At 43.8% G+C, this 22,144-nt stretch overlaps 1 protein-coding gene across 3 annotated transcripts in view; it reads right to left on the reverse strand.

Moving 5' to 3' along the window:
• Window positions 1–22,144, reverse strand: part of SH3RF3 (SH3 domain containing ring finger 3) — a 410,554-nt gene that overhangs the window by 151,873 nt on the left and 236,537 nt on the right. For 2 of the 3 annotated variants that reach the window (XM_037807809.1, XM_037807810.1), the window contains exon 3: window positions 12,618–12,713. The exons of the other annotated variant lie outside the window; for it this stretch is intronic. In XM_037807809.1, the coding sequence (XP_037663737.1) occupies window positions 12,618–12,713 (96 nt within the window). The remainder of the gene's footprint in view (window positions 1–12,617; window positions 12,714–22,144) is intronic. 3 annotated transcript variants of the gene reach the window in all.

Genomic DNA, 22,144 nt, shown 5'->3' on the forward strand with positions numbered 1-22,144 from the left:
GAGTGCATGGGAAATGACTGGCTTCTGTTCCTTCAGCAGCTGTCAAGAACCTTCCGGCCTCTCACAGAGACCTGCTCTCTCACCTACAACAAAAGAGCTTGCACTCCCAGATGCCAGTGGCTGCAAAACTGCTTTCTGTTTATATGATGCTTGACAACTTACACAGTGCTTTCACTTGTTATCTTATTGGGTCCTCATGACCCAACTTTCTGATGTAGGATAGTCCATATTTTACGGAGGGATAAATTCAATCCAGAGGCATCAAACAGTTCAACAAAGGTCTTATAGCCATCCAGTTCCACGTCAAGTCTAAGCACCAAGAAGCTTTCCCCTTCCCAGGCCAGCATTCTCAGATGGGAGGGAGGGGGTAGGCGGCCAGCTGGGAGCAGAAAATCAGAACCTCCATTTTCCTCTCCCATTGCTCATCCTGTTTCCTGACATGTTGAGTCCCTCTTTGAAAACCAAAGAAAGTTCTTGGAAGGAGGAAGGAAAAAGCAGAGAACAGGACTAGTGGCTAAGAATGGGCTCCCCCTTAACCAGAAATGCATACCTGCCAATCGACTACCATGTTTCACAATTGGAACCCAGGGCCTGAAGGGGGCCTTGGAGGGAAGAAAGGAGAGCTGTGGAATCTGCTGCCTGTGATACTTTTCTCACGGAACCACCTCATGGGCCTTCCATCAGAACTCACAGAACCTCCTCATCCTCCCCCTTGAAAACATATTGCCTCCCAGAGTCAAGGGGCTGAAAAATCCACAATACAAAGTTGAAGGAATAACAAGCACTCTCCATAGGTTCCTTTGCACTGGAAGATGGCAAAATAAACATCATGGAGGAGATGTTCACAACTTTAAAATAGTTCAAAACACATAAAATTAATATTAACTTTAAAGTTATTTTGTTTCCAATGAGAGCTGTCAGTTATGCCTGTAAGTTACCACCAAATGATTTAATGCCATATTTAGAGACAGAAGTTCAAAATAATATTCTCTCCTTAGAAAAAAGAAAGAGATGAAGAGGCAACCATCTACACAAGCAAGATGAACTGAATTCAACATTGCAATCAACCGAGACTCAGAACAAAATTATCTGACAATATACATTATTGTTATTGTGCTGAAGATAAGGAGTCTCAAATGGAAATAGATGTCTTGAATGATGACTATTAATTTTTTGCTATTGCTTTAATTTGGCTAATTCAAGATTTGAGTTTTTGTCCCCATTATTTTTCCAGGAGGTATAAACAGCATCACAGCAACAGTTTCCAGATACTGTACAGAATTTGTTCAACATCAAAACTGAGGCATACAGTATCAATGCCAACAGAGAAAGGGCTCAGATCTGGTTTCTCAAAAGTCAGAATTCTGTGGTCCTTCCCTCACATGCTCCCATTAGTCTTGGGATGAGAATGCTCCCCTTTCTGGAGCCAATCCCACCCCATCTTTCCCACAATCCAGAATATACATTTTCTCGAGAAGTGCCTGCAGCTGCCCTGGCTCCCTTGTAGGAGATGCGGTCCCTGAGTGCTTGTTCTGGCACCAGAGGGTTCCCTCACTTCAGGGGAGCATGAGAGGCAGCCACTCTCAGCCAAGGATGGGGGCACAGTTGTGGGAGGACATCATGATTTTGGATCCCTGGTATCTAGGAGTAGCTGAAGTGGGAGGAAAACAAGACAGTGAAAAGAGGAGTCAGGCAGTGGGTGAAGCTGTCCTCAGGCAACAAGAAGCTGGGTGAACACGTGCCCACGCTTCTGCTCCTAGGATTTGGAAATAGGCTTTCTGCAGAATAAGCTCTGGGATGCATTCCAGCTAAGTGTGGAGTGATGAATGTCAGAGCTGTCTGATCCGTCTTGGGGTGTCAGAAGGAGAGAAGACAGAACTCCTGACTTCACCACCCATAATGAGCTGCTCCGAGCTATCACACTCACACCATGAGCTCTGGCTCATGAGCTACCCACACCCTCACACGTGTCTCAGCCTGGCTTTCTCCTCAACAGAACCTTTAGCCCCTGGAGCCTTCTCTATTCATCTCCTCTTTGCAAACTGACCTCACTGATCACCATCCCCACCCTGCAGCCTGTGGATGGCTATTTTGACTGCATATCAGCACCTGGAACCACAAAAGAAAATGTCCTTCTAGCATTTCCACACTGCCAGGTCCCAAACCCAGGAATTCTCCACTTTTCCTTTGCTGCTTCTACTTCCTCAGCTCTCTGCAATCTCTTTGAGGTCTCTTTTAAATTCTCCATCATATTTCCTGTGGTGAATCCCCTCAGTCTCCTCCATTCTCAAATCCTAAACCTTGCCATTGTTGAGAGACAACCTTTTCTGCAAAGTAGGTGAGATCAAGACAACTTGACATAAACTCTCAACATCCCTCCAATACTCAGCACATCTCAGTATCTTCACCCATTATCTCCTCTTCCCTCTGAAAGGCTTGTTTCTCTTCTTGTCAAGGGTGAGCTGTCTGTCTAAGTTCTTTATTTCATTCCCTTCCATCTTTTCTTGAATAGCAAGTCATCAATTAGTCCCACTCTTTCATTGTTTATCTTTTCCATCTTCTAGCCTTCTCCCTTTAGGGTGCCCCATCCCAACCATATATAAAACCACTCAAAATGTTACCTCAATTCTGATAACTTCTTAGGATCCATCCCTTTTCTTGCTTTCATGAAAGAGGTACACTTCTTCACCCACTAATTCCTTGTAATTTATCATTTTTCCTCTATGCAATTACAATGGCCTTTTATAGGGTGATGGGAACAGAAAGCCATCACAGAGATTTCTTCTTTAGACTTCCTTTGATTAAGGCCTGTCATTTAATGTCATTTCCTTCTCCATGCTAATGAAAAACATACTGAATAAAATAAGCCAAAGACCCCCAAATGGGATGGTCCCTTCTGTTCTGAGGATGCACTCTTTCTAACCTCACTGTGGCAGGGATGGGATACTTTTTCACCAAAACTAGCCTCCTCTTCCCCCTGGGCACACAGCGGGACTGCATTTCCCAGCATCCTGTGCAGCTAGTACCATGTGGCTGCGTTCTGACCAAGGGCTTATGGGTGATGGTGAGGATCTCCACTTCCAGGCCATGCTCCAAAACCTCCCATGTCATCCTCCACTCTCTTCTTTCTGCCTTCCCCCCATCAGCTGTTACTGAAGAACATGACCATGGAAGCCATGTGCTAAAGATGGTAGCCTTTCCCCTTCCTCCTGCCCTCCACCACAGCCTGAGTCCCTTAATGATTGTGAGAAGCAGAGCTCCACCCTCCCCAAGCCCTCAGCCTGGTAAATCAGGAACAGTGTTTTGGATTTGACATGAGCTAGATTTAAACCTCTACTGTGCTAAGCCACTTTGGATTTCAGAGTTTATTTGTCATAGCAGGTGGCATTACCTTAAGTATAGTCATAATCCCCTTTGAGAGCTTTATCCTTCTCTCCTCCATACCTTGCCTGATCTGGATTTCCAGGACTCATCACTTCTAGGCACAATCTTTTCCAGACGCAGACTGCCCTGGTATTGGCTCCCTATCAACTATGGGGCTAAAGGTGGTCCCCAGGGAAAGGGCACAAGCAGAGGCACCTGGGAGCCCAAGAGTCAACCCTACCCCTTTCACACCGTAGGCCGAGGCAGCCCACTGCTCTTGCATTGTGCAGAGACTAATAAAAGCTTATCAGAAACACCAGTGGCAACTCTACTTCTATTATCTCATTTACCCATCTGGAATAAATCTAGAGGGTCATTTCCTCAGCTACGTGTTTAAATACAAGAGCACAAAGCAAGGAAACACATATAAATTGTGTGTTTAATTTAAATAAAGTTTGAGATATGGCATCCAAAAGAGGGAAGGAAATATATTGCCCCTTTCAATCCAGAAGTCCTGCCAGGCAGCAGAAAAACAAAACAGCACTTCCTTGGCATTTATAATTGGTCCCTCTGGGCCTCCCTACATGCTCAATGTCACCAGCCAGGCACCACTGTTCTGGTATCAGGCCATGATGGTCTCTCCATGATAGACAAATGGTCTTCATCTGTGGGGTTGCTTATTGGTGTCAACATAAAATATTATGAAGCAGGTTTTCAGTGATGAACTGCCCACTCCTCTGTCCACTTAGAAAAGACTTAACTGTCAAGCATTGGTCTAGGCACTGGGAATACAGAGGCAGAAAAGATCAAGTTCCACCTGCAGGAACCCACAGTCCAGGTGTGACTGAGGTAGCCCGGAGCCCAGTGGGACACAGAGGGGGCCCTTAATGAAGTAGGGGTGGAGGTTAGGCAGAAGGGTCTCCTCACAGAGGGGATACGAGCACTGACTTCTCAGGGATCAGCACTTATTACCCAGGTGAGAGGGGGTGGGTGGCAGCTGGCCATAAGGAGCAGCAGGAATAAAGGACCAGAAATGAGATCAAGGGAAGGTTTTTCCATCCACTCCTAAAATTCAGTGTCTCCCTTGGCCACTAGCTCAGACTCTGGAGGAAAACTGGTACCATGGAGTCATGCTGTCCCCATCCCAGCTCACCACATGGAGGTGATGTCTGTATATAATGAACCCTCCTCCACACCTTGATGTGGAGGGAAAAGAAACAGACAGGGGTGGTGCACAGCTTGTGAGGGATACATGGAAGGCTGCAGGGACAGTGTTGATAATGGAAGATCTGGGTCAACTCTAAAATTCTAGAATAAGGAACATTGTATTATTTCTGCTGTATCTAGACAGCCAGCCCCAGCATTGCATCCTATAAATACATCATATATGTTTATTTAAAGTAATACTAGTGCAACACCAACTTCTCCCTTGCCATGCTTCTTCTCAGTATATGCCACCATGTCTCCAAAGAGTGACTGGCTCTGGACAATCACTGCATTTTTCTGTGGCTCTTGGCTAAAAAATCTGGCTCTTGGCTAGTTGTTGGGCTGCTGATTTCCTGACAAGCTGTGACTCATGCAGTTGAACATTTATTAAGCACCTACCATGTGCCAGTCACGTTGCTAAGCACTAGGGATATTAAAAATGAATAAGAAGAACACTTCCTAACTCATTCTATGAGACCAGCATTACCCTGGTACCAAAGCCAGACAACGACACCAGAAGAAAACTACAGACCAATATTCTTCATGAATATAGATGCAAAAACCCTCAACAAAATACAAGCAAATGGAACCCAAAAACGTATTACAAGAATTCTACACTATGACCAAGTGGGATTTATCCCAGGAATACAAGGATGGTTCAATATAAGAAAAGCAGACAATGCAATCAAAACCTGCAAATGTGGCTGTCAGAAAAGTGGCTGTTGCCGCTGCAACTACACACACATTTGCAAATTCCTGCCCAGCCCATAGGATCCCATCCTACTGGAGTCACCACCAGAAAAAAAGACTCCTGGAGAATTTCTACTCAAACCTCCATGCAAAACCTAACCACTCATCTGCAACTGCACCCGAGACCTGGATATCCCCTCAAAGCCCATCTTCTTTCCAGTGGCTGGATAAAACATGCTTTGTTACCATTTAAAATTCTGTCCATTTTGCCTCTGTCACCAAAGTAATGGAGTTGATAAGCCACAGAAAGAAAACCTAGAAATTCTTAAATCTCTACATACAGCAGCTGAGGGGAGCTAGAGGTAGAGTGACTGATGTCTGTGGCAAATTTGGAAGCATCCAGCCAGTGTGTCATGATACCTTCTCTTTCCACAGACATGATCACAGGATGTATAAGAAAACTGTAACCGTTCCTTCTCATCTTCCAGGTCCTGGGGGCTATCTTATTAAATCCACTGATGTTATGATGTTTTCTCTGAATTATCAGATTCTTAGCACATCATCAGCAGGCTCCTCCAATGAGTCTGTGTTCCACCATTTCCACTGCCCATTTCTGAGTCAAACAAAGGCTGACCTATGGTTCACCATATGCTTTGACCTCTTCCATCTTAGGTCAACGGTCTATTTGCGTGTGTGCAAATGTGCATGCATGTGCATATGCTAAGCAAAACAAGACCTTTTCAGTTGATTTGACATTCACTGACATACAAAAATTGAGAAGTGTTCCATGAATCATTTTATTTCCAGAAGGGGACTAAGGCACTATGTTATCACAATGGAGTTTCTCCTTTGGGAGTCAAGAAAACTGTCCCCTTCCCCTTCCAAGGCCCAGCATTTCGCACATGTTGGAAAGAACACAGAACTGGGACCAGGCAGGCTGGGTCCCCAAGGCACCTGCCATTACTTCCTGGGTAACTTGAAGCACGGTGCCATCAGCTTTCTGGTTTCACATTTCTTATCAGTCAAATAGGATAAAAATCTCTCATCCATAAAACTCACAAGAAAGTTGTTCAAATAGAAGCAGACAATTAAGGTAAAATACTTAGAATAGTAACGGTTCTAATAAAATATGTGGTGGTAATGATACCTCCCCTTGGGGAATGGCTAGTGATCTTTTCTGCCAGTGCCAAATCCAAGTGCAGCAAAAATACTCATGGGACACAGTGTGACTCTCCCTGTCCTGAATGAAACGTGGACCCAAGGAGAAGTGTGAACTAATGGCTCGTGACAGGCATTCTAATCCCTCTGCTCATTTCTTCGCCTGCCATTGTGCCACAGATTCAGGTTTAACTTCGGCACAGAAGGGGTCACTCTTCACTGTGGACAGGGGTCAGGGTAGTTATGAAGAAACACCTCCTCTCCCCAGGTTCCTTTCCAAGGTGCTGACGTTTCTAAGAATCCAGGAGAAATGGTCTGTGTGTACGTGTGCATGTGAATGGGTGCACACTGTGTAGACGTACATGCGTATACATGTGTATATACTTACATGACTGTGTCCATATTGGCAACTGTTCATATACATACAAAACCATGCAGCAAGTAGCTTATATTTTACTCAATGTAAATAAAGCACCATCATACTATCGAGTAACTTTGGAGGTCTTTTTTTTTATTATTAATTACTTGTAGGTCTCTTCGTTACTGTATTTAAACAATTGATTATCTGAATGTAAGGGCTGAACTTGACATCTGTGCTTATCGCATTTCATCATTCGTTTCAACCACATCTGCAGCCTATTGTGGTCTTTGAAATCTTGACTCTGGCCTCCATGCTTCCTCCCAGGCAAGCATCTCCTGCCAATGTGTTAACATGCCTTCTATGTCTTCATCCAAGTCACCAGTCAAGGCACAGAGCGGAACAGGACAGAACACAGCCCTGGATCCTGTCTCCAGACTTGATGCTAATTCCTGAGAACACTCTTGGTGGTTATCTTTCAAGCAAGCTATGTCTCTTTTCATTCAACACAAATGTCTACACTGTGAATAACTGTGCCACCTGCCTTGTTAATATCATTCAACAGCAAGCTTTACTCAGTGCAGGAAACTATGGCAGGTGATGCAGCACCTGCAGAGAAATCTGAGCCAGCCTTGCCTTCAAAGAACTCACCCTTCAGCTTTAGAAGAATTTAGTACTTGTGAAAAAGTATGCAGCCAAACAAGGCCAAATATGTTGAATGCTAAGAAATGACATAAGGGTCTTCAATAAACACATGGATGCACAAATAAGCAGTTATTCATTGCCAAACATTTATAACAATAAAAACAACAATACCAAGAAACAGCACTTGCAAGCCTATCTGCCCCGTCTTATTTGTCTACTCTGTTAATTTCTTTAAGTCTCACAACTACTCCATAGACACATATTATTGTCCTCATCTGAGGGAGGAAACTGAGGCTCAGGAAGGTCAAGGAACTTGTTACACATAGAGTATACACTGGTGAACTGGGTTTTGAGTCCTGCTGGGTCAAAGTCCATCCTTTCCCCTAATACGCTATTCAGTCTCTTTATGATCCTGCCCCTGGGGCTCCCACTCCCTGTGAGCAATGGCTCCTACTCAAGGAATTGTCTCTGAAGGCCATGTCAATGGCAGATCCCAAGCACGCCACTCCTGTAACCTCATCAAAAAAGGAGACTGAGGTTAGCGTGGCAGGTCCTTTTTTATACAAGTTCACGCTGTTGCTTTCAGGGTCAGGATGTTCCTGCTAAAGGGCAGGGCACACCACGCCAGACTCTGTCCAAGCAGCACCCAGGACTGCAGCACCCAGGACGTGCCCAAATGGGGAGAGGTTTCACAGGCCTTCTTCAATGGCTCGTGTCAAATACCGCAGGCAGCATGCACGGCCCTTCACGATTAGGGAGGAGGGCTTGCCTGTCCCTCCTGAGCCTGAGTCATTCTTTTTTTCAATGAGATTGAATCAATCTCATTTCCATTAGAACAAGCGCATTCAGAAAAATCAAAATGTTGACAAATCATTCTGCTCCTTCAAAGACAGATTTAGTGCTCAGTGAACAACTGGCCCTGATGTGGAAGCATCTGGCAGATGGGTACTGGGGAGAAGACATATACATCAAGTACATCAGGAAATATAAACATTTCTGGAGATAGGGTCCTGCCTCTTAGAGAACAGGCTTCCAGCCCAAGGCCCATGCCAGCTCCCTGAGGCTCTCTGTACCATTTTGTGCCACTGTACCTGAGACTCGGCTAAGCCCAGAGTGAAGAAATAACTAATGTTTGTAGAGAACTATCCAGTTCACAAAACCCTTCCTTGTTTACTACTTAAAGATCTAACGTTTATCAAGCATCACGAACCACAGAGAAACAATGGGGAAACCGAGGCTAACAGAGGCATGAGTCCCTGGGCAAGCATCATAGAACAAGTAGAATTCAGTCAAGACTTCTGCCTAGAAACATCCTTGTGTTCTCACTGCACCCCAGTTCAAATCATACTTGGAACTAAAGACACTTTGACTTAATTGTTTTCTAATGGAGGTGCTTTCTCCGGGAAGAGGAAAACTCTTCACAATTCAATTTTATGAGAAACATCAATTAAGATATGCCACCAATTAAAGGTCAGCATACATGGCTACACTTCTTCAAAAGCACAGAGAGCTCATCTTCCAAGGGGCGTAAGCCACACTCCAGGCTCACAGTGGTTTCTGATCTCTGATGTCTGACGGAGCAGCAGCAGGACGCCTGAGTCCAGCCAGCTCTCTCCTGGAATGCCAGGCTGTGCTCTCACACCAACCTGAGCTCCTGAGTCCAATGTCAAAATGCCTAGAAAGTTTGGGCTAAATTGTAAAGTGCACAGTCCAACGGGGACCCTAAGGGTGAGAGTAATGGCCTGCTTTTTGTTTGAAACCTCAAGCACTTCCAAAGGGAATCAATATGTAAGTAACATAACACAGTCTCAGGAAATGCCCTTTTCGGGTTTCTCTGTCATCGGTGGTTGCTGAAAACCAAGGTGCCTAGCAGTTTGTTACAGAATGTCTCTGCTGGCAAGTGGCTACAGGCCCCACTGCTACATCTCCAAGAGCAATTGTGCAATACTTCATCTTCACCGAGGCTGCAGCCTTGACCAGGAAGGTGCCAGGAAAATGGACAGACGGGAAAGGAAGTGAGGGCCCTGCTGTACAGTTACTTAGGACGGAGCTCTGCCATTGCTACTGAAGACAAGAGAAGAGTGCCTGAGCCCGAAGGCCATCTCGGGCCCTCCTATCCAGAGGAAATGTGTGAGGATGGAGGCAGGCTGTGTCCGGGGTGGAGGGAGGCTGTGTCCGGGATGGAGGCGGCCTGCGAATGGAGGTGTGGAGCAGAAGGGCTGCTGCAGGAGAAGGGCCGGGAAGCCTTCCTCACGTCCCTTGAAGGAGGAGTACTTCAAACGAGCTTCTCCAGTAATTAGGAAAGCAGACCCAGAAGGGCACCGATGTGGCCAGACTCAGCAGTCTGTCCTTTGACTATACATGTGGCCCAGGAAATACAAAAAGCTGAGGAGACTGGTTTTCAAACCCTGTTTAAAGCTCTTGGCCTCCTTGCCAATGCTATCAGGGCCTGACTTCTGTCTCCAAGCAGAAGGATGCTATTTTTACCTGTGTTGGGATTGCCTGTGAGATTTTTTTTAGCTTTTCAAATTTAGTTTAAAGGGAAGTGCACAAATATGAACTGTAAAACATTTTACAATTGCTTTACAGCTATGTAACCACCTCCAAGATCAAGATATAAATTATTTCCAACATCCCAGAAGCCTCCCTTTTGTCTCTTTCAGTCAATATTCACCTCCAAAGAAACCACCACTCTGACTTCTATCACCATGCGTGAGTTTTGCCTGTTTTGTCTGGCTTCTTTAACACAAAAATTTGTCTGTGAGATTCATCCATGCTTTTACATTAGTAGTATTTCGTTCTTTTTCATTGCTGGATAGTGTTCCATTGTATGAATAGGCCATAATTTATATATCCCTTCCACTGTTGATAGACATTTGAGTTGTTTCCAGGTTTGGGCTATCATAAGAAAGCTTCTATGAATATTCTAATACATGTCTTTGGGTATCCCTGTATGGTAGACTGAATAATGTACCCCAAGTTAGACATGCTCTTAATCTTAATCCACATTCCAATGGGTATGAACCCATTATAAATAAGTCTCTAAAAGATGTTATTTTTAGTTAAGGTGCAGCCTGACTGAATGAAGTTGGGTCTTAATCCAGATTACTGGAGTCCTTTATGAGCAGAAGAAATTCAGACATAGAGGAGAAAGCCATTGGGGAGCTGGAAGCCAGAAATCAGCAGAAACTCAGAGAAAAGGACAGGGCACCCCAATATCCATTGCCATGTGATGGGAAAGCCAAGGAACCCAAGGCTCGCTGGCAGCCAGCACAAGAACACCCCAGTCTTTGGGGAGAAAGCATCGCCTTGCTGATGCTTCAATTTTGGACATCTCCTAGCCTTGAAACCATGAGCCAACAAATTCCCGTTGTTTAAGCCAAGTCATTGGGTAGTATTAGTGATAGCAGCCTGGCAAACTTACCCTGTAAGATTCTGCCTGGCTAAAAAAGTCTGAGAGCTCAGATTTTCGACTGCTAGACTAGAACTGCAAGTGGAATTCATGCATTAAGCTCTTTGATCTTAAGCAGAAGTTTCCACCGGCTCGGATAAGGACACACCCCCACCTCCCAGGAGTGCAGCTTATGAGGTGTTTAGGGGGATTGTGAATATTATAAATGTATTAGAGCAGGTGTGTTCTAGAGATGCGTGTGTGTGTGCATGAGTGTGTGTGTGCATAAGTGTGTGTGTGGTACTGGTACTGTGGGAGGGTTTCGGTCTCTGGCAGCTTATCCAAAACAAATGTGAGAGAACCACCGTCTTAGAATATTTGAGGGGAGCTGGGAGGGAATGATGAGAGATGACACTGGAAAAAGATTAGGGTCAAATTGCAAAGGGGCTTGAATGCTCTGCTGAAGCATTTGGACTTGAACCTGTGGGCACAGGGGCATCACCAGACATTTTCAACAAAGATCTCCTGGCTTCTGGATATTACTGGGATGGGTGTGGCTACAGGGCAAAATGAGCTGCGTCACCTGCTGACTCCTCCTACCTGGCTCTGGAGCCTTTAAGATGTTGTGTCAAGCAGAGAGGGAGGCTCCGTGGAGCTCCAAACTAAACTGATATAAACTGCGGTTTATTAATGGGGGACAAAACGGTGGCAGGATTATGATGGACTAAGGCGTGCACTACGCCTAGAGTCAAACTGCCTGGGTTCAAATCCTGCTTCTGCCACTTATCAGCTGTGTGACCTTGGGACAGCTACCTAACTATTCTGTGCCTCTGTTTTCTCATCTGTAAAAGTGGGGATATTCCAGGGTTGTTGAGAAGATTAAGTAAGTACTTGGAAGTATTTGGCACATACTAAGCACTCAGTAAGTATTAGCTAAAACTACTATTTTAGTAGTTATAACTCCAATATATATACAACTCCAATGCTTGCAGGATAGAAGCATGTGACCTAAAAAGGTCAGCTCATGAATATGCATACATGGACTTGCACTGTCTAATAGCAGACTCACATGCAATGGGGCAAACACTTGTGCATCCACACACACAGCCCAAAGTGAACAGGTATTTAAAGGTTAAAAGTTGTAAGATATACTCTGCTCAGCAATTGTCCATAAATTACTCACTAGAAACCTCTAGTGCTTCTTAGTCACAGAAAAGAGACAGCAAATGAATAGGTCTCAAACTAGCCTGAACTATTAGATTCTGATCCTCTTTGCTTTAGTGAATCTCAATTGGGTCAGCTGACCAATACTCGAGATTCCTAGGAGGACTTTGCAAATGGTCCAGGAACATTTTCATTAGGGGAGGCAGCAGCATTTGTATTCAGATTTGATTGTAGTGACAAAGGAAAAGGTTGCCTTCGGGTAAGAACCTATCTCCTCTGGTTTGGGGGAGCAAGAGCAGCTTACTTAGGAGAGCCTCGGTAAAATGGGAGGCTACTGGAATGGGTCCCCCAGATTTCCTGTGAGAAAACGGCGAAGGCTCAGCTCCGGGAGCCTTGCCTTCATTTCCCACACGTCGGGATGATTTGCAGCTAGGCCTGTGACAGACCCAATCAAAACTGGCCAAGGCAGTTCCATAGCTTTGACCTGGTGGTTTGAATCAAAACCCATATGCAGCTTCATTTACTTGCGGAATAAACTGCAGTTTACAGCCCTTTTAGAAAAGGGGGCTCCAAGGTCAGGTCATGCTCTGGTGAAACAAACAATGGCCGAAGAGGAACTGAGTTTGCATGCTGTGACCTTACCTCCACATACAGGAGAGGGAAAATTCCAATCTTGTCTCCCAACATTCCTTCTGCCCAGTTATCATCGACTCTTCTGATCACGGTCAGAATTTCATCCTAAAATTTTCGGAGCCCACCATGTATACAAGCACAGGTACATGCACACACAACAAACAAGGAAAAAAAAAGAAAAGGAAACTGGTTAGTATTGTTAAGGCTAAGAATGGTTTTAAGTAATCGCTTTTAGTTTATTATGCATTCAGGTGTCTGCCACATGAAATGCGTCAGCCTCACGTCTTCACTATTGTTCTCCCTCACTTTCTCTCTTCCGCTACGGCTTATGGCTACAAACATTCCCAAATGGAAGTGTGTCAATTTACAATATAGTTAGTGTTTTCTAATTCAAGTTCCTATTATTTGTTTAATGAAATAAAAATATTTTGTATGAAAATAAATTCAGCTAAAGAGGAAACTTTTTAAGTTTCTTATTACATCCAAGAACAAAAAAATAACACAATCCAACTCCATTTACTTAGAGTCATGGGTACATCAAGCTTTGAACAACTCTCTCAAATTCTTTGGCATATCAGACAATACCAATTATAAATTCACAAAGCAGAAACCGATGGAAGGAGAAAGGAAGAAGCATAGAGCAAGATGGAAAGATGCGATTCCAGGGGAATTGGTAGATAGGCAGTTAATGAGGAAGGAAATACCCGGGACATCTGTCATAGATGCCAGAAGCTGTAGAGACAAACGACATGGCCATGTGGAAAGGGGGCTGGGGGAGTGAGAGAAGAGATGGAGACCAAAAGGGGGAAATGACCACAGAGGAGCACCAGGGGAAGAAAGAGAAAATACAAACTGTAACTTTACAGCGGGACAGAGACCATTACTAGAGAGAGCCAGGGGCAAAACTGGGGCCTCTCCCAAGGGTATCTATGGCTAGCTTCCATTCCCTTTCTTACAATCCTCCTTCTTCTGCACCCAGGACAGAGTAAGACCCCCCAAGGTCTATTTACTAAAGCTTTCTCTCTGCATCAAAATCTACCTTTCCTTTGTCCTTCAGGAATTGGCTGGTAGACCAGCTGGCCAATTGGGGAACCTAATGCGCTAAGGAGTCAATGATCTAGAGTGGCTTAATGTGGTAACCCTTACTTGATTTGAATGTAGCATCTGCCCTTATAGCCTTTAGTACTTGAAATAATAATATGGGACTTTTAGGCCTCTCTTTAGGGTCATAAGGAGACTTCTAGGAAGAGTAGACTTCATGAAATTATCAGAGAAATCACTTCAGTGTGAGCTGAGTGACCTCACAGTTTGGGAATGCTCATCTATGGTGAGGTAAAGGATCTAAAGGAAGTTGTACGTGTTTTTTAGAAATCGCACGAGGGAAAAGCAAGGATGGATGTCTGTACTGGGAAGTTCCTACAAAGTCTGTCCCAAACCCCTCATCCCTCACATTGAGTCCTGAGTACAGGGAAAAGTTTGGGGGCAATTATACCCCCTTTTTCCGTCTGTCCTCACTTCCGATTTCCCTGCTTTAAAGAATACCAACCAAAAAATGATTTGAGGCTTCAGAATATTTCTTTTCCCAGTTGATGTTATAGGCCACAAAATGCAATTGGCATTATAAGGGAATCATACCACTTTACATGTTACAAGTAGTTGATTCTTGGGCTAAAGGATGAGATTTACAAGGGTTCTCTTCTAACAAATGCTCAGCCAATACAGTGTTTGGGCTTTTCTGATAAATATTAGGGCTAATGGAGCAGACTGGCTTAGTGGAAATATACAGAAAATTCCACTTAAATCCCTTGCCTTCCTCACTGAACACACACAAGCAGAAGACTCTGAGTACACGGATGAATTTGCACATTCACAAGCAGAAGACTCTGAGTACACGGATGAATTCAGCTCAGATTCAGCCAAAGGGGACCCATAAGACTTGGCAAAGGGAAAGATAATCAAAGGCTTTCTACTATCAGAATTTCACAATAGTAAATGATCACAAAAGTTAATTTTAATTTTGGTAAAAGCAGAAAATACCATAATTTCCACACTACTGTTTAATACTGGCCCACAAACCAGACCCAAAGAAATTACAAAAGAAAATGAAATAATAAGTAAAAATATTGAAAATAAAAGTAAATAATTTTCTACCTAGAAAAAGTATCAAACAAAAATTAGAATAAATAAAGTTTAGGAAAGGCTGCTGATTTGAAGATAAATACATAAAAATCAGTGGAAGGGGCAGATAACATGTTAGGATCATGTTCACAATTAAAGTCTGGATAAATGGACACAAGCAAAATTTTACAATTTGATTGTAAAGTGTAAATTCCTACATTTAAGCTAAAAACATAAATGATATAAATGTTTCCTGATAAGAATATAGATTATATGAAACAGTGCCTGGAGCTTTTAGGCACATGCAACTCTACATTGATTGTATGAATTGTGATATAGTTGTTAAAGATTTATAAACAGACACACCATCCTAATCCAAAAAACTAATTGCACCATAGAGCAACAATGAACAAACGACAGCATCTTGCAACAGTATGGGTGAACCTCATGAAAATAATATTGAGAGAAAAAGAAAAAACTGGATACAAAAACATATTCTGTATGATTCCATTTATTTGAAGTTCAAGAGTAAACACAAACTCATCAATGGTGTTAGAAGACAGGAGAAGAGGCACAAGGGGGTGCTAATAAAAGGCCATTTCTTGGCGTGGGAGGTGATGATAAAGATATATTCATTTTTTGCCATAATCATCAGCTGCATAATTATGGTTTAGTGCACTTTCGGACCTATTATGCTACACTTAAAAGGTTTTTTTCTTAAAAAAAGGCAATAGCTTACCTAGTTTGAACAAGTCACAGAACATCTTGAATATTGAGCTCATTCCTAAATTCCTATCAGATCTTTAAATGTACATCACATGTTGAGGAAGTCAACCATTAGGTGAACTGTCTGGAACCAAGTCACATAAAGACAGAAAGGAAGTGGGATCATTGGGTCTGAAAAAAATGAGAAAGCTGTAGGGGAAGTGATTATTGTCTTTGAGTTTGGGCATCATTATCATGCTGAAGAAGTAGGCTTCTTTTTAGGTCACCCAGGAGGGTGGAATGCACCAAGAGCTCCCAGTTACTGAGAGGCAGAACACAGTTCCATTCAAGGGAGCGCTGTGCACAAACGAGTGCTGCCTTGTAGGCCAGTGAATTTGTCACCACTCTAACTGTTCAGCAGTGCCGACCTGTTCTTCCTTACGCCACCAATGGATGAGCAAACTCTAAGTGCCAGGCATTGTGAAGGGTCTTAAGGTTAAAGAGGAAACCACCCCTTCCCAAAAAGAACTCAGCTTGGTTGGGGAGGCACGCTTGTATAGAGATGTTCACAATCCAATAGTGCTGTAAGTGGGATAACCCCCCCACCATAATGCAATAAATGGGATCCACACTTCAATTATATAAAATGAAGGGTTGTGCTATTGTGAGATAAATGAAATGAGTGGCTGGAGCCCGCACATCTCCTTTTGGTTCTGAGGTCTGGCTACAAGATGCAAATCCAATATGGTTCCAGCTGTGGTTTGGCAATACCTGTGGCAGTTGACTGTTCTGGCTTAAATATCAATGGGGCAATTCTAGGTTCTGTGGCTGGCTGGGACTTCAGGATAGTGGAAGGATCCTACTCTCCTATTTTGTTGGGAGACTGCGCTGGGAGAAAACCGGAGTGTAGAGAGACAGACACTCTCTATACATTAAAAAAAAAAAAAAAAAATCACTATAGTATATTACAGCTACCAGCATGAAATTTGTTGTGTTCAGTATGAAATAATGACTTTTCTAGTCACCAAAACAGAACCAGGAAAACAATGGCCAACTGCTTATGGTAGGATCACATCAACTCTCTGATTTGTCAACATATTTAAAAAATCTAGAACTAGAGCACTTAGAAGTTCAAGAAAAGGGAAAATACCTACCTGCCTCTCTAGTGTACAAAGAAATTCTGTCTCCCCAAAATACTAAATGGCCTTCATATATGACGACAGCAAGAATGATCTGCACGAGTTGGACATGAATTCAGAGTTGCTGCTTCATAGGTAGAGAATGACTTCCCCTAAGCTATCCATCCACTCCCTGTCTGAAACACTCAGTACTTGTGGCCTTGGAACAGTGCCATGCTCAGTGGAGTGGGCAGGCACAAAATCTGTGTGCTTGGCTTTCATAGAGCTGTTCTCTACATCACAGGTTGGCAAATTTTTTCTATATAAGGTCAGATAAACATTCTAGTCTTTTCAGACCATAAGGTCTCTGTCACAACTATTCAATTCTGCCATTGTAGTGTGAAATCAGCCAGAGACTAGTAAATGAATGAGTCTGGCTGTGTTTCAATAGAACTTTATTTACAGAAAGAGGTGCGAGCAGGACTTGACCCAAGAGCAGAATTTTACCAACCCCTGCTTAATGAAGATGAACAAACTAAACCAGAGTAGATACCCCAGACTTTACAGGTAGTCCTATGGGACAGATACGGCAGCATTCATGGTTTTATGAATGAAAGAAAGCTGTTTCCATGAAGATATTTCACTTTCAGCCCGCATGACTCAATTTCATTCACAGGTTTCACGTAAAGCACTCATTGCTTGTGGTGGGTCAGTAGCCCTCCATATGCTGTTTTCCCTATCTCTTGATATTTCCAAGCTTTGAAAAATATACCAAATGCCATTGCCATATGACCATAGTTCTCCTTTGCATTCAGGCATCTAAGGGTGATCTTAAATAATTTTTCAGGCTGGACTATGCACATGAAGTGACTATTTACAAAATCTATTGCTTTTCTTTCCTTGACTCAGTGGGTTGTACATTTGTAAAGGATTCAGGTAACGTGGAAGACCCCCCATCTAAAAGGGGCCTTTAAACTGTGTTTTTAATTCATTTACCTAACTCCTCAAATGTTTGTACATTCATTTCTACCTCAGGAGGAGAAAAACCACAAACTCAGATGGGCCTCTGTTGAGAACAAAAGCTGCTGCGGGGACAGAGCCCTAACAACCCACCGCCCTGTCCCAGGGAGGAATTTGGGGGACACGGACACCATGTGGATGTCATTAAAGGAGACTCACAGAACACACTGTCCTTGGATACCACTTTAAAGGCACAGCTCAGTAAATGTCGCAGCTCAAATATCAAGCATTTTAGGGCTCAGCCTGAAATGCCATGATCACTGAAAACCTCGGAGAATTCCTTTGGCGACTGCAATCACCTACTGCTCTGGATAAACCAACATTTAAGTGCCCAATATTTTACACTCTTAAATGAGCTGTATGGCAATATTACATATAAAATACATCTAAAATTTCTAGAAATGGTCCCCAAAGGGCCATGAATAGTAAACAGCCTGCGGATCTCCCAGAGTGCCACTTCAACTTTCCCCACTCCCTTCCATCACCCACGGTCACTTGGTTTCCATGAAGCATACATGAACTGGAGACAGACACGGTTCCCTCAGAAACTGCGTGGACTAACTTTGGGATGGTCACAGGAGCTTGGGCCCTTCTGTTTCGTGCTGGCTAAATGCCTCGGCCTTCATCACTGCCTGGCAGCCTCCTCCAGGCTGCAGCGGCGCCACCGGACCCCAACCCCTTACAGATGGGCGCCCCATTGTCAGAACCCGTCAGTCAAAGACAGATCTTTCAAAACCACTCTGCTTCACAAAAAGAAGGGAGAATATAAAAAGGGAAAAGCTCAAAAACCCTCAGCCTTTTGTTGCAGAAATAACACAAAATTGTGCCTCTGATAGCTGCCTGCCGCTCACGGTAAGGTTCTTAATGGCATCATTAACTGCCATTAAGCCACCAACACAAAGCGCCTGGCTCAGTAGTCAGGACATCCTGCTGGGGACTCAGGTAAGAGTGACTTGCCATATGGCCCAGAGGGCACCCTCCCATTTTTCTGCCTCTCTCACCCCTTGTGAACTCCCGAGGCTGCCAGGGGCTGGAACTACTGAAAGGTGAGGCAACATTCCACTGCAGAATCTCAGGGCTGAGGGCTACCTGGAGCCAAAGGCTGAGCCTGACACTCCCCAGGTGGCAGTGGAGATGTCAGCTGTCAGAGCCCACTTGGTGCTTGACACTCTCTCCCTGAAGACACACGCATGCACGCACACACACGAAGTGGAGTCTCGGTGAACCATGATAATCTAGGGTCTTGTCTCTTCATCGCTGGACTGTGAGCTACTTGCGGCTGGGGGTCTGGGGCCTTCATCTCACTACCCCTGGCACCTAAACATCCGCAGAATGAAAGAATGAACAAATGGCTGGGAAACTGGAAAAGAATAAAATACTCTCAAGAGCAAGACCCTTCACCCCAGTCCAAGGCAGAGGGCTCCTCTCTCAGCCGGCTTCTTTGGTTCCTTCCAAAGGAAGACTAGTCACTCCCTCACTGTCAAATATTTATTAAATGCCCCATGTGCCCTTCGCTGTTCTACTGCTGGAATGCAGAGCATTGATAATGACCTCACAGAACCAAACTGCAGCCAGGAGACATGGACAATTATCATGTAAATATAAAATATAACATGTCAGGAGGAGAAAACGAGGGCATCTGGAGGGCTGGGTGTGTGGGGAATGCTCTCTTACAATGTGTTCAGGGTAGGCTCTGAGAGGTTCCTGTCTGAGCAGAGGTCCCAAAAGGGTGAGGGAGAATGATCAAACCGTGGGAAGGTAACATGCAAAGGCTCCGTGTGGGAGTGAGCTGGCTCGGCTTGGAGTCAAACAGCAAGGAGGCCAGTGTGGCTTGGAGCGGCGTGAGTGAGGGAGCCAGTGGTAAGAAATAAGTTCGGAGAGGTAGCCAGAGCCAGACCAGGTAGAGTCTTCAAGGCAGTTATGACGCTGACTTGTATTTTAAGCAAAATGGGAAGCCACTGGAGGGTTTGAGCAGAGTTGTGACACGAAGCTGACACATATTCTAAAGGCTCACTCTAGCTGCTAAGTGAGACAGCTAGGAGGTGTGCGCAGTGCTCCAGGTGAGAGGAGAGGATACTGGATATGTTTTGAAAATATTTTCTGACAAAGCTTTGGATATATCCAAACCTTTGCCTGCAAATCAAAATGCTCTCTCTCTGCAGTTTCTCAGAACCCAGAAGAGGCTGGGGCAAGGACATTTCATAGACACCCACTGCCTCTGCTCCCCACGGGGGCCTCCATTCGCTCCTGTTTTCATCTTCTCCTGTGCCCCTCTGACGGTAATGCTTTATTAAAGGCACCTTCTTCACAGCACAGCCAAATGGCACGAAGAAGGGGCTGCAGGGCTGCTGACCAAACATGGAAGGAGAGAATCAGGATAGACGGAGCTCAAGAATGTTAACTGGGCCCCTTTCAGTTTTTCTGATAATATTTTCAAAGTATAGTAATCCAAATTGAATACAGTACTCGGGAACAAGGAGAGAATTACTATGACCCAGCTCTCCTTGAGCTCACTCTGCTTTGGTTCATGAATGTGGAAAGAGAGTAAAAGGAAACAACTCCCGCATTCTTCCCAACCCTGAAATGTTCCAGGTCCCTCTTGGGAAGAAGCAGATGCAGCAAAATAGGATGGAGTGGAGGGTCGGGGTGGCCGGCTCAGCTGGGCCCCGAGGCTTGCCCAGTTGGCTGGCTGGGCCAGCGCAGGTACTCCGGTCTGGGGTCAAGGGTCTGGGTGTGATCTCACACTCCCTGGATAATTCTCTCCAAGAGTTAATCATCAGAAAAGTAAGGGTAGAGAGGACAAGTCCTTGAAATTCCAGTATGTATCAGAGGAAGGAGAATCTGTTTCCTGTGAGTATTCTGAGGCATTATATAAAAATACTATACTATCTGGCAGAAATGCAACTTTTCTGAAATGGGAAGCAAAGAGAGGGTAGAAAGCAAATATTTATTGAATACCTATTTTAAGCTTCGTTCTTTAAATGTCTTGGCTCATCTAATCCTGATATCACCCTCCATGTTATAATTTAAAGAGACCCAAAGATAAAATAAAGTTTCCAAAGTCATCATATAGTAAAATATGAGAATCTGAATCCCTGTCTACCTGACTCCAGAGCCCAAACTCCACCTACCATATTTGATTTTTATTTACCCGAGTCTGTTCCAAGATCACTGGAAAATGGTTTGTGATTAATGCTGAGTAAATTCACAAAGGAGAGAATCCATACACTTATGAGAAATGATGATTAAATATTCAGTATCATAAGAAGATCATATGGTGAAACCAACAGAACAAAAGTCTGACTAAGTCAGGACAAACTGTGGTGCCATTTTTAAAAGGGTTTTTGCTAACTCAAAGCATCCCTTCACAATTTCCAAAAGATGGAAGCAACCCAAGTGTCCACCAACAGATGACTGGCTAAACAAAATGTGCTATATCAATACAATGGAATATTATTTAGCCTTATAAATACATGCAATAACATGGATGGACCTTAAAGATATCATATTGAGTGAAATAAAAAGGACAAATATTGTATGCTCTCATTGGTAATATGAAATAATTATAATAAGCAAATTCATAGTCATACACTGGAATACAGGTTTCTGGAGCTGGGGTGGGAGTGGGGAATGAGGAGTTAATGTTTAATTGGTACAGAATTTCTATTTGGGGTGATGGAAAAGTTTTGGTAGTGGATGGCGGTGATGGTAGCACAACATTGTGGATGTAATTAATGCGACTGAATTATATATTTGAATGTGGTTAAAAAAGGAAATTTTAGGTTGCATATACATTACTAGAATAAAATTTAAAAGAAAAACACATAGAACTATACAACAGAAAACAGCGAACCCTAATGTAAACTATAGACTACACTTAACAGTACAATTACTATCTTCTGTCAATTACAACAAAGGTATCACACTATCAGTGTTAATAATAGAACAACTGTATTTTCTGCATGATTTTTCTATAAATCCAAAACTTTTCTACTAAAAAAAAAATTAGGAAAAAAGCATCCCTTGAGCTTGATGGACTGGGAGTGGGGAAGGGAGGGTGTGAGATGAGGATGAGGATGGAGCAGTTGCTGTGCTCACAAAGGCCTGTGGCTTCTGCATGTGGCGGACATGGTGGGAACTGGGTGGTGAGGCTTGCACCCCGACTCCAGGCTCGGTGCAAAAGTGGTTCTGTGATCAGCGGGGCACCGACTTAGATAATCTAGTGACCTCTGAGAGAGAGATGAGGATCCCTGAGCACAACGGTGAATTCACTAAAGGGCAGCCCCAGGCCCTTTAGCAAAAACTCAAGGTTACAAAAATGTTCTCATTAACTGGAGGTTACATAGCATGGACTCAGTAAGTATTTGCTGAATGCTGGTGCTTGAATGAAAATAAGATACATAGAGTAATCCGCCATACGAAGAACAGAACTCACATGTCTCTCTTGTATGTGAAGCCCTAAGCGCTGCTCTTTACTTAAATTATTTTGCTTAACCTGTGACTGACGTGGGGTTGGGATTAGACATACCTTGAAGATGAGGGACCTGTGCTTTCCTAAGGTCACACAGCTAATCA

This window comes from Choloepus didactylus, chromosome 17 (genome assembly GCF_015220235.1).
Source record: "Choloepus didactylus isolate mChoDid1 chromosome 17, mChoDid1.pri, whole genome shotgun sequence".
Taxonomy (NCBI): Eukaryota; Metazoa; Chordata; class Mammalia; order Pilosa; family Megalonychidae; genus Choloepus; species Choloepus didactylus.